The following is a 12,124-nucleotide window of genomic DNA, read 5'->3' as shown; positions in this document are numbered from 1 at the left end:
GTTTCTCTCCCGAAGAGCATTATGCGAGTCCGCAGGTACTATGCTAATCCGACAGTCCCGCTAGAACTCAACGAGACGCTCACGTAGCGCGTAGACGTAGCGCGGCGACGTGCGACGCGGCGACAGGCATACGCGCTGTGCGAGAGGCAAATTGTTATTTAACATTTTCCAACATTTTTTCTCGGGCGTGACTGTCATAACGATTCCACTGGCATCGCGATATTTGCGGCCGTATGTTTCCCGGTAACAACGCTTGCCTGCACGCTTCGGCATTCGAGATCGATGCCCATGGAAAAAAAGGACGCGAAGAATGGCCTCAAAACTAGACAAACTGTAGAACGTTCTCGCGGGTTCGGGTACGCGTCTACACGCGTCTACACGCGTCTACACGCGTGTGCGCCGGTCGAGTCTGCCCACGATCGATCGTAAACAAATTTCTGCCGGGGCATTGATCCATCCTTGAGACGCATCGATCGCAGCTGCCGGTCGACGGGAGTTTCGCAGCGCAGAGCATGCATACACGATTCGCCAGGACCATTAGCGCTTCTTTCATACGAAAATTTCGTCGACGAGCTTGAAACCAGTCCGAGCGACAAGCCACTGCGTGCGTCAATTCATGCAAGGAACAAATTCTCTTTTGCTCAGCAAACTTCTCTCTTGCCTGTTCGCGTCATAGAGATCGCTGTATTGAGAGACGAGCATTCTCGTATAATACAGAACGGTAATAATTATAATAGACATTTGATAATGGGACACTTTTTATCAGTTATTGGTCCGTCGATCGATCTTTCGGTTCTTGTGCAAAATCAAATTTATTTCGCGTTGATGAAAAAGCATAGAAATAAAAAAGAAACGACTTCGGGACACCCTGTGCACGTATTACTCACTGTGTAACGTCACGATTATTAAAAATAGATTTCAAACTCAAGTTCACACACACACACACACACACACACACACACACGCACGCACACACACATGATACGCATCTTCTAAAACTGTGAATTTAAAATTAGTCTTACGCCTACGCCTTTAAAAGCGCTTGTTTGCAACTTCACTCGTCGGATCGTGAGAGCAAGCCGATACTAAAAATATTGGATCTAGTCAACCCAATCGAAAAATGAAAAACATAAATTGCCTTCATCATGAGATACGCTCCGCCAATTTGCGGCACGACGACATTTCTCACGGAATAATAAGAAACTCAGACGTTATCATTACGCGAGACTATTAAAGCCGGTCGTAAAATTATCTTCAAGATGAAACGTACTTGAATACCGGACGAAGAGAGAGAGAGAGAGAAAAAGAACTTTGGAGAGAGGCTTTTTAATCTACTAAAGAAAATTACCTATCTCTCTCCCTGAGAAGATTCTTCGCAAAGTTTCGACATTTCTCATAACGTTCTCTTCTCTCGATAACCTCCATCTAACTGTCCCGTCGTATACCGCGCGCTTCAGCTTTACGATCCACTATTTCGCATAATGCGGATTGCATAACGGTCCGCATGATCGACGTCCGTAATCCCGACGTGGACTGAACAGTATACGCTATTTCGTCTAGAATCGCCCACGCAGCACGCACCTGTGTACATTCGCGCGCGCGCGGGCAACGAAAACAACACACGCGGGCGCGTCCGCTGATATTCGTGACACGTCCCACGTGCCGGAATTCCTGCACCCTACCCGATGGATCCCGCGGGATTTATTTTCGGATCGGTATGACGCCATCGCGCGTTTACAGTAGTGCCGCGCCGCACAGCTACGAATTCGCTTGTCTCTCACACGATTCCTCAGTGAGACGCGCGGCTAGCACCCGCACACGCGCCACGCAACGATCGATCGATACGCATCAGTTGACCGATCGATCGATCGATCGATCGATCGGCCGACCGACCGACTCCACTTCGAACGCGCCGCGAGCGACGACCGCGAAACCGCGAGCGCGAGCGAACGAACGAACGAACGTGCGTGAAACGCGCCTACCGAAGATCGACGAAGTATTTCTCACGCCTGAATCTGCTGTGCTGCAGCGCAAGTTCCGCGAAAAAGTGCGCCTACACGTATTTATAACTCCGTAGAAGCGGAAAATTGGATCTGCGACTCCCACACGGAGATTCGCAGCGTGTCAATCTAGGTGTGTGTGTGTGTGTGTGTGTGTGTGTGTGTAATCGAGGTGACAGACCGACGGCGACGTTTCGTCGATCGCGATCACAAGTCGTTCCGCAGCTCGCGGTACGTCTCAGCACCTCGTTATTAAATACCAGTGGAAACTTGTGTGGGGCCGCTATAAAAATAGACGAAACAGGAGGAAATTTCGCCGAGGCTCGAGCTCGGGAGTCGAGCGCTTTCGTTGCACGCGCATATGCATCTCCAGCGCATGTGAGACGTATACCTCATAACGTCGCCCGTCGCCAGCGATAGAGACGCGCGTAAATACAGCGCACACGTGCGGTATCATTTCGCAAGTAGCCGGCCTCTCGCAGTTCGCTCCGGCAAATTACGTACGGCGTGCTGGAACGCGCGCAAGATGGATCTCCCGCGAATTCGCCCGCAACGTGAGACGTGACGCGAGACCGCTCCGCGTGCACATCCTCCTCGCGCCTCAGTGTCGCCGCCGCCGTGTCCACGAAGCAAAGAAGCGAGAGAGAGGGGGAGGGAGAGAGGGAGAGAGAGAGAGACAGAGAGAGAGACAGAGAGAGAGAGAGAGAGAGAGAGAGAGAGAGAGAGAGAAAGAGAGAGAGAGAGAGAGAGACCCGAGCCCGAGAGTCTCCGTCGCACGCGAATTCTGACAGACTGCCAAGCCCGCGAGGTCGCGTTACATAAGCGCGATGTAACGCGCGCGAACTTGGACCGCGAGCGTGAACACTTTGCAGTCCCGCGGTCTCGCGATCGTGCTCGTTGTCGGCACGATCATGTGACCGAAACAGCAGGCGAGTGCGATTCGAACGCAGCGACGGAGAGCGCGTACTGTCCGTGGTATGCTATTCAGCGGTCGGCCGGGAAACGGTACCCGCTGCAGTTTTGAATCGCCGTTTATCGAGCCAACGGTCGAACGAACGCGACGGCGACTCTCGATCATGCGACCGTTCGTTCCGCTTGCGTCTGGCAGATCGGGAATCGCTTCACGAGCGGCGCGACCGCGCCAAGTATTCCTCTCGCGACCGCGCTGTGACTTGGTGCGCGGACTGTGAAATTGGACAGCTTGTTAATTTATCGACGCGTACGCACGTTGGATCGTATTTCGTTGGAGAGAGGGAGAGAGAAAGAGTGTGTGTGTGTGTGTATGTGCGCGTAAGATCTCCGTCGTGCGAAAAATCGTCCAGTCGGGGGAATAAGGATTCGTGGGGCGAACGGCCGCGAAGACGTGAGCGAGAGCGAGCGGGGACGCTTCGGCGAAACGAGTCAACGGTCTCCACCGCGGGACCCATAAAATTCAGCGAGGCAAGGCCCGTTAAGAAGTCCAGACGACGAACCCGCTCGGGACGTAGAATTAATCGGGACGATCGGCCGAGTGGTTTTTCCCGTGCAGATTGCACGGGCGATCGAGAACGAGAGAGAGAAAGAGAGAGAGAGAGGGGCATACAGAGCGAGCGAGCGAGAGGCAGAGGGAGAGGAAGAGAGAGAGAGAGAGAGAGAGAGAGAGAGAGAGAGAGAGAGAGAGAGAGAGAGAAGACGAAGCGAGAGAGAAAGAGCAAGAGAACCGGGACCATGAAGAACGCCCATCCGATCATCAGCGCGACGGCTTCCAGTCCGGTCGGTCCGGATTCCACGGGCCTCGGCGAGCCGGCGGAGCCGATCATCCGGTTGAAGCTGCAGAAACCGCTGCACTGGGAGTGGGAGCTGACGACGTCCGCCGACGCGCTTCCCGTCATCCAGCTGTTGGACAAGGACGGCCGACTGCTGGTAGAAACGACCGGCAAAACCGCGCAGCGGGCCAGAGGCTCCTTCAAGGAAGGCCTGAGGAGCCACGAGCAATTCCTCGCCGACGATTCCACCAGCTCCAAGACGGAACATCCGTCGACGTTGCAGTCGTCATCGACGACGTCGCCGTCCGTCTCGTACGCTGCGGCGACGCCGTCTCAGGGTAACCGCAATATCGACGGCTTCAGCAACAAATTCGGCACGTGCATTTTTGCACCGAAAAAATCCAAGAGCGACGTGAGCATCAAGGAGAGACGACGCGTCAAGAAGAGACACTCGCCCGTAGCGGAAAACTCGACGATGAAGACGAGCATCGAGGGAAATGTCGAGGGAACCGCGACGGGACTCAAAAGATACTCCGCAGGGGATTACCTGCGGCAGCAGATCATGGACGACCTACGTACGCGAAGTACGATCGGCAAAAGCCCAGAAGAGATCGCCAAGGACAGGTGCAGGAAGGTCAAAGCGTATCTGAGGAGTCAGAGCGAGAGCCTGGTGCTGAGCTTGGTACGCGAAGAGGAATGCGACGGAGACGAGGCAACGGACGCGAAGACCAGACCGCTCAAGAAGAGCACCGCGAGTCGAGCATTGACAAAGAACGACTCATTGACGGAGAGACAAGCGAACCTCGAGCGGAAGGAAACGAAGGAACGTAGCGAAAGAGCAAAGCCGTACCAACGCAGTCAGAGCGCCCTGATTCCGAGCTGCGAGGACTCGACGGAGGCGGACAAGCTGGACGAAGGGGACAAGCTCGTCCGCGGGTTAAAGGACGACATGAACGAGGAGGAGCTGGCGAAGATCAGGGCGTTCCTACGCGAGAAGATACAGCGGCGAATGAATATGGAACAGGCGCGCTCGAGCTCGGCCGTTCGCGTCGGCGTTCCGGAAGCTGTCGGGAACGCCGGTATCAGGAAGAGATACTCGGACTACAGTCACGGGAACGATCGCAGGAACTACAGGACGCGAAAGGTGCGCAGCGAGACGAGCATCATTCGATTCGACCCCGAAGTACTCGAGAGGGAGCGGCTAAAGTCCAACAAGCAGTTCGATAAAGAGAAGCCGCGGAACGGCGGAGGACCTCCGGGAGATCCGCCGCCGCCGCCGCTTCAGAGACAGTTGCGGAACTATCGGCGATCGGGCAGCGACGTCTTGGTCGAAAGCGTGGAGCCGGACGATCGATCGAAATCACAGTTGAAAAGAGAGTCGTCGAGCCTGGAGAGGAGGAAGCTCTATCGAAAAACCAAGAGCGACGTCTTACTCGGACAAGCGGCGGCCAATGCAGAGTCCAGCTGGGACTTTGGGAATCCTCCGAGACGGATCAAGAGCCAAGAGAACGTGGAGAGATCTTGGAGGGAGTACAAAGAGAGGAAGAGGAGCGAGAGACTTCGCAAGGAGTCGGAGAGAGAAGTGCCCGAGGACGACTTTATGAGTAAGCCGAGGTGGAAGGACTTGCAGCGCGATCTTTGTTCCTCGCGAAACTGCAAGGTGTGCCAAAACTTGAGAAACTGCGTGAATCCGCTTCACGAGAGGCCTCGTCGAGCTCGGCGCGAGGACGAGATCGAACTCCCGTGGAAAGAAACCGCCACCGCCACCGCCACCGCCACCGCCACCGCCACCGCCATCGGCAAACTTTCCGATGAGACCTGGTCGACGAGCGGCAGCAGACCTGGCACCAGCTTGCAAGAGAACTACTTGCTCGTCGACGAGGACAAGTGCCGTTCGCCGCCGATCATCGCCAAGATCCAAGTGAGAGATCGAAGTGGCAACGACGTCGCCAGCGTCGCCGCGATGAGCGTCAATTCACCGGACTTCGGCTACAACTCGATCCCGAAGAGCGCCTTCAAGGATTATCGGGAACTGTACGCTCGCTCCAACGTGAAGAAGAGCGACACCTTCAAGATCATCGACGGAAGCGAGGGCCTGGAAGAACACGCCGAGCATTCCGACTCGAAGATAAATGGCAACGTTTCCGACAGCGATCTCGGTTATCTGAACAGCGGGGGCTCGCTGGCCAACAAATCGAACGAGGACATCACCAGGGATTACTTCAAGAGAGTTTACGAACTGCTCAAGAGGAGGCAAGAGGAGGCGCGAAAATCGGTGGACGGAGACCGCGAGTTTCCGGGCCACGATGACTCTTCGTCCTCGAATTACGTCGAGGAGATGCAGAGGAAGAGGCATCGGCGCCGGAGGAAGGATAAAAGCCCGCAAGGTAAGATATATCGTCGATGAAACTCTAACGATGTAATCGCAATCTCGCGGAATAATTCACGTCATCAGTCAAGGGATTATTATGCCGTGTATAGCAATTAATTGTAATTGCTATTGCCTCAATTATTGCGATTGTCGATTAACACCTGATATTGAAATAATCATGTCATTAGTATTGAAATAATTATACATCACTGATAGCAAATACAGTTGCTCGAATAGTTTATATCGACAACGTGTCATGTCACACAACCGTTTCTCGAGTCATGCTCTAAATTCCAAAGACTATTATTTCCTATAAAATCCCTCGCTCAAAAGCCGATAGTATATTCAAGCGTGAGAAATTCTGCATAAATGCATAAATATTCGTAAAAAGGAAAGATAAGAGAAGGCAGGCACTGACGTGTAAAACTCAAGGAAGGAGAGCTTTCAAGGAATACCACCCGGGAAATACCGAAACTCCGGCAAAACAGTAATTACAAGCGATGCCTGAGAACTTTAATTTACATTGCCTACGATGCACATAACTATCTCTCCACAGGATGGTACGCCTGATAACGCCCTGCGCCTTTTGCTAATATGAAAAGTTCCGACGTCAAAAGCACGCTCTCGCCCTTATTGTACCCACTTGTATTTATACGCGACGTCGTATTCCGCGGTCTTTCAAAAATATTTAATAATACAAGTATGACGAAAGTTTCCGCATCTTATCGCGCAAGCTAAGGTACTCGTGATTTACATACGGCGTTAACTTTCAATGCAATTGCTCGTCTCGTTCGCCAGCGAAGTAAAACTCGTCACTACAAAGCGCACGGCGTTACGTCGCGATAATTAAAAAAGATGCGCAGAAGCTAAATACAGGTACGCGGCGCGTGGAAGACGCTTGAATAATTGTAAAGCTCCATTGTTCCTGTGATTTAACGGAATATCGAGACGTCGCTCAGGTTCATGGCAGTTAATTTCCCCCCTTCCCGAAGTGGTCCGCTGTGGAAAACTCTGTTTTCGCTTTCAATGCATTTTCTTACGATTCCTAGCCGTTCGAGCGAGCCTCTAGCCTTCCAATATCCGTTCTGTCGACCCTTCAAACTTTGAAGAGATTTCTGCTTCTGCCGCGCGCGGATCCTCGTAAGATAATTAAATTTACTTCAACGGCGCGAGGTATTGATCCTACAATACCCTACAATAAATTGCAAGAGATGTCTTGGGGCAAAGAGAGAGAGAGAGAGAGAGAGAGAGAGAGAGAAATATATATTTCGCTTCCCACAAATAATTATGTCATTCGTCAATTCGCTGATTGTCTCGTTGCAAAATTACGCAAAGTTACGCAACGGACGCGCGTAACTTCAGGACAGCGTGTCCTCTAATAACGTCACACGATCGTTCTCATATGCCGCCGCGAAGAAACAGCAAACACCTCCGTGTCATTTAAATGTCAGATATCTGGCAGCCGTTCGATGAGATTTAACAAACATTAACCTTCAACTTTTATGAATTATAAAGCGCGACCTTTCGCCGCGGGCCGGACTGAATAGATTCGCGAGCGTAAGAAAAACACCGAGCAGATCTCTCCGCTACCTAGAAGCTCTTTCCCGGCATTGTCAATCCTCAGAAGTCTTACGTAAACTTAGAGACTTTCGGCTTAAAAGCTCGCAAGCTCTCCTCTCGTAAAGTTTATGAAAATCACGCACGTTTAAGACAAACCTCCGGCGCACACACAGTCTCTCACAGCCGTTCGTCGGCTTTCGCGAGAGAATCTTGTTATTACGACGGAGGGGGCGGGGGGGCATGTGTGTGATCTTTTGACCTACAACCGCTTTAAATTTCAATCTGAGAACGGGATGCAACTGCTCCCGCGCGCCGCGTTCACGTTTTCCCACGAGATAAATATTTCAATGTGCGCCCGCGCCGAGAAAAGATATAATTTATTGTCTCCTATTGGGAGATCATTACACGAAGCTCCCGGTACAATTAATCTCTCCATCGCGAGCAGCCCGTCCGGCCGGCAATAAAATCGCGCACAGCGAATATTTTATCATTCTCGACGTTATCGATCATATTTTGCCACGTTAACGCCGGAAATATCCGACGTGGAATGAACGTGAATATATCCGAGAAAGAATGCTTCTCCCTCTCGCACGTTCACCAAATTTGTACAAAATGTACAAAGCGCGTTTCTCACGATATTTTTCATCGACAAATTTCGGCAACTGGGATCAAAGTAGAAAATGCTATGTTTTCTATATATAAAAAAGAAATAATTAATACACTCGAGTGACAACTACTATATTCTGAAGATTAGCCTGCCGTCTAAATGCAAATCTTGATAACGATCTTATAAATTTATACCGCTACTAGCCTAATGAATCTGGCACGCTGATAAACCGATGATATCCCGCGGAGTGATATCCAGCCGAGTGAAATGAATCGCGCGAATAATTAAATAACCCTATCTACTCCCGGCGATGTAAGATCGTCAGAGCGCGGGGGAAAGTTCCGACAACTTAATTAAAATATAACACGCCACTCTCCCCGGGCATATCTGCATACGTAAATAATCAATGTATGAACATTGCGCAGCGGCCAGTATAATCGCTGATGCGCAAGTTTCAAACGAATTGCCGTCTTCCCTTCCGGCCATGTGACGTCATACACGCCGCTCCGCGTGTAAAGACGTACAAAGCGGAAACTGACACGCACGCGGTACTTCCGCTACGTGTGACTCTCGCAAGAAACGCCGCAAGAAACGAGAGAATTCTCGTCAGCAGGGGATTCATACACGCGGTAGAACAAACGTGCGCGCGCACCAGCCTGCTGCGTGAGAATTCACCAAGAGATCGGACACAGAGATAGAAAGATAGAGATAAAGGGAGATAGAAATAGATAGATAAATAGATAGAAATAAATAGAGAGAAAGAGGGAGAGAGTAGCGTTCCCGGTATTTAGTCGTGCAAATCGCACTGCTCCTCACAGATACACGTGTCGATAATAATCCGTCAAACTGTCAGTCTAAGAATAGAAGCCTACATACGTATACATCGGTGATATTAACCTCCATCCAAAGCGTGCAGCTACATTTCACGATAATACCGTTCGATCGCACAATTGTTGACGCCCTCCGTCCACATCTCATTGTTGCTTAAAATGCTCGCGAACTTGCAGCAATTACGATACTCGTCAAAAAATTGACGAGTATCGTAATTTTAATTTAATACTCCAATTCGGTTACGCGAATTATATCAATGTTTTAACCTCGGTTAGTATATATTTTATTTCGTTGAAAAACCAAAGGCATCTTTCCGGCCAGCGGCCACTTCAGAGCCGCGCATAGAATATCCGCTCTCTCGTTACCCGGGAATTCGACTTACGCGATGCGATGGGCTCTCGGGAGTTTGCGACCATCGGGAACTACCTGCACCGATAATGACTCCGCGCGAAGCGGAAACGGACCGATGCTTTCGGCGATCTCGCGATTCCAGCTCGCTGTGCGGTGAGACTCGGCGGCGAATAATTATAACGAAAGTCGGCGAAGAGCTGATTGCGAGCGAGAAAGAGAGCAAGGACAGCCTTGTAATTTTCGGCAGCGGGATTGCCGCGTGCACCGGAAGGACCTGCTCGCCCGGTTTTTACGACGGGTTTTCAGCCAAGGAGATTAGCGACGCGCCATCGCGAAAATGCAACGGTGTCGTCGCAGTTGCAACGAACGCCACCGTTCATCTCTCTCTCTCTCTCTCTCTCTCTCTCTCTCTCTCTCTCTCTCTCTCTCTCTCTCTCTCTCCCGCGATCTCCCTTCGCCTTCGTCTTCTTTAACCCGGATTCGCGTGTCTTGATTACATTCTCGCGGTATTTGGCCACTGTGGTACGTCGCTCACAAACCAAAAGCCGCTTGTTTGCATTTCATCACTTTAGACACGATCGATACGAACGTGCAATTTAATTCCGTAATGTTCGCTGCCGTTGGCCGGGATTAACGAAAATAAACAATAATTCGTGCCCATTTAGATAAAAACGAACGATCGCACAATTCAGCGATTACAAAGTAATGAAATTTCGCGCGAGTGCTTGACATTTCGTCGTTTAAATGGTATCCGAATATTCTCGTAGCTCGCGTAGCATCGGATGTCAAAAATTAACGGTGAACGCGAGAATATGAAACAAACGGATAATAATCAGCTCAATAATGAATGATTGTTACTATCGACGAATTTCCCCCGTCAATTGAATCACGAAGACCGGAACAGGTGGGACAATGTGAAACCGACGGGTTTGTTGTTTGCATTACGCGCGGCTCTCGATATTTTCGTCACGCCCGCTCACGGCAATTATTTCCTCGTTACGGCCGATCGGTCTTGCAAAAGTTCGCGCGACCGCGGAAACGGCCGTTTTGCGCGCAGTGACACAAAAGGTATATTCCGTGCGTCGTTGGCCTCGGTTCAAAAACGCCCAAAGCTACGCGTAACTTTCGTCCCCGGTGTCTTCAAAAACGCCGACGGACTTGTTGCTGGATGCAAAACAGCGACGTGTTTGGCGCTGGCAAATGGACAATTGGCCGGCGACGTTTTGCACGCAATATCAAGCCGCGTGTTCCTCTTACGTCTTCTTCTCCTTGCGACGACGATCGTAACCGCGTACAAACCGCGTCTTTGTACACGTCGATCCTCGCCTCGCGTCTCCGAAGGCGCTCGAGTACGAAATCAATGTTTCGAGAGTCCTTGTTGCGGCTACCATCGTCGATAGCCACGATATAATCGCGAAGATAACACCGGTAAAAACGAAACCACGCAGGGGAATTAAAGAGGAGTTCACGGCTTCTCCTTTCGTAGTTACGCTCGCAGCACGTCAAAGAGCCTTTCGCGCGATAAGGAGAGCTTAACGAGCATCTCCATCGTTCGCTCTGGCGTCCTTTGATCAGCATAAGCTGCTCAAGCATCCTGTACATCACCACGTATATACGCGGCGTTCGTTACATATATACATGGGTGGAATGCGGTAACGACAGTACACTATGCGTGTGTGTGTGTGTGTGTGTGTTATTGCGTAAATGCTGGCGTGTTACTTGTAAACATTTTTACGCGACTCAAAATTGGGGACTGCCGGCTGAAGGGGAGCATTCTATCATGGAATAGCACATTACAAAGTAAATTTCTGCACGCTCTTATCCATTGTCGCGAATTCGATGTCTTACGGGTTGCCCTGAGTGGAAAACTTGATCTTCGGTGAAGGGATTCGTTCGAATTTCTCCCTTCGTATTCGTGAGACGAGATATTATATCGAAGGCTGTTGGCGCGATGACGACGACGTAACGAGTTTCTCAGTTTTCGGTCGTAGCCGACCGAAAGCTTTAATAAGGACCGCGACAAAGTTTCGGCGAAATCCGTGGACGAGAAGTTGCCTAAGCCCCCACCACTCTCTATCAAAGTTCAATTATTCGTCATGCGAAAGTTACGTTAAAAGCCGCGCGATTACATTGCCCTCGCGATTATGTACGTTAGCCTTGAGCGCCTTGCATTGCGTCATTCGCGAGAGATACACGAGAGAAGGCAATACGCTCGCGCACTTTTCGCAGAGTGGCTGCAAGCCCAGCAACTTTTCCGGAAAGCAACTAGAAGCCGATAAACATTGTTTGCAAACTGTCATCTTGCCGACTACTTCCGTGTTATTCGTACTTCGACTACAACGTAAACGTTGTTTCGCTCCGCGCGCGTGCCAAATGCATGCTGTATGTAATAAAATTTTCTCGCGTCTCGAGACGAGACGTAAACAGACGTACGAAATAATAACGAAATTGTTAAAAAATCTCCACTTTGGACTAAATACCTCTGCGTTTTATGGTTGCTCGTTTCTCTTTGTATTAACTTTGATCATTTTCGGAAATGAAACAATCGGAAAGATAAGAAGATCCGAATACACCGGTGCTTCTATCAATACGACGATTTTACGCGTTTAGCCTTGTTACGTTTATGTACGATTTTACGTTCAGCCTTGTGGGTCGGACC

General features: G+C 50.5%; 1 protein-coding gene across 1 annotated transcript in view; it reads left to right on the top strand.

The window, feature by feature from the left end:
- Positions 1 to 2,879: 2,879 nt before the first annotated feature.
- The window catches only part of LOC105187964 (uncharacterized), a 124,276-nt gene continuing 115,031 nt past the window's right edge, over positions 2,880 to 12,124 (top strand). Inside the window, exon 1 of the mRNA XM_011149138.2 lies at positions 2,880 to 6,132. Within this exon, the coding sequence (XP_011147440.2) occupies positions 3,708 to 6,132 (2,425 nt within the window). The 5' untranslated portion in view covers positions 2,880 to 3,707. The remainder of the gene's footprint in view (positions 6,133 to 12,124) is intronic.

This window comes from Harpegnathos saltator, unplaced genomic scaffold, assembly GCF_003227715.2.
Source record: "Harpegnathos saltator strain DR-91 unplaced genomic scaffold, Hsal_v8.6 scaffold536, whole genome shotgun sequence".
Classification (NCBI taxonomy): domain Eukaryota; kingdom Metazoa; phylum Arthropoda; class Insecta; order Hymenoptera; family Formicidae; genus Harpegnathos; species Harpegnathos saltator.
This window is presented reverse-complemented; position numbering and strand designations above follow the sequence as displayed.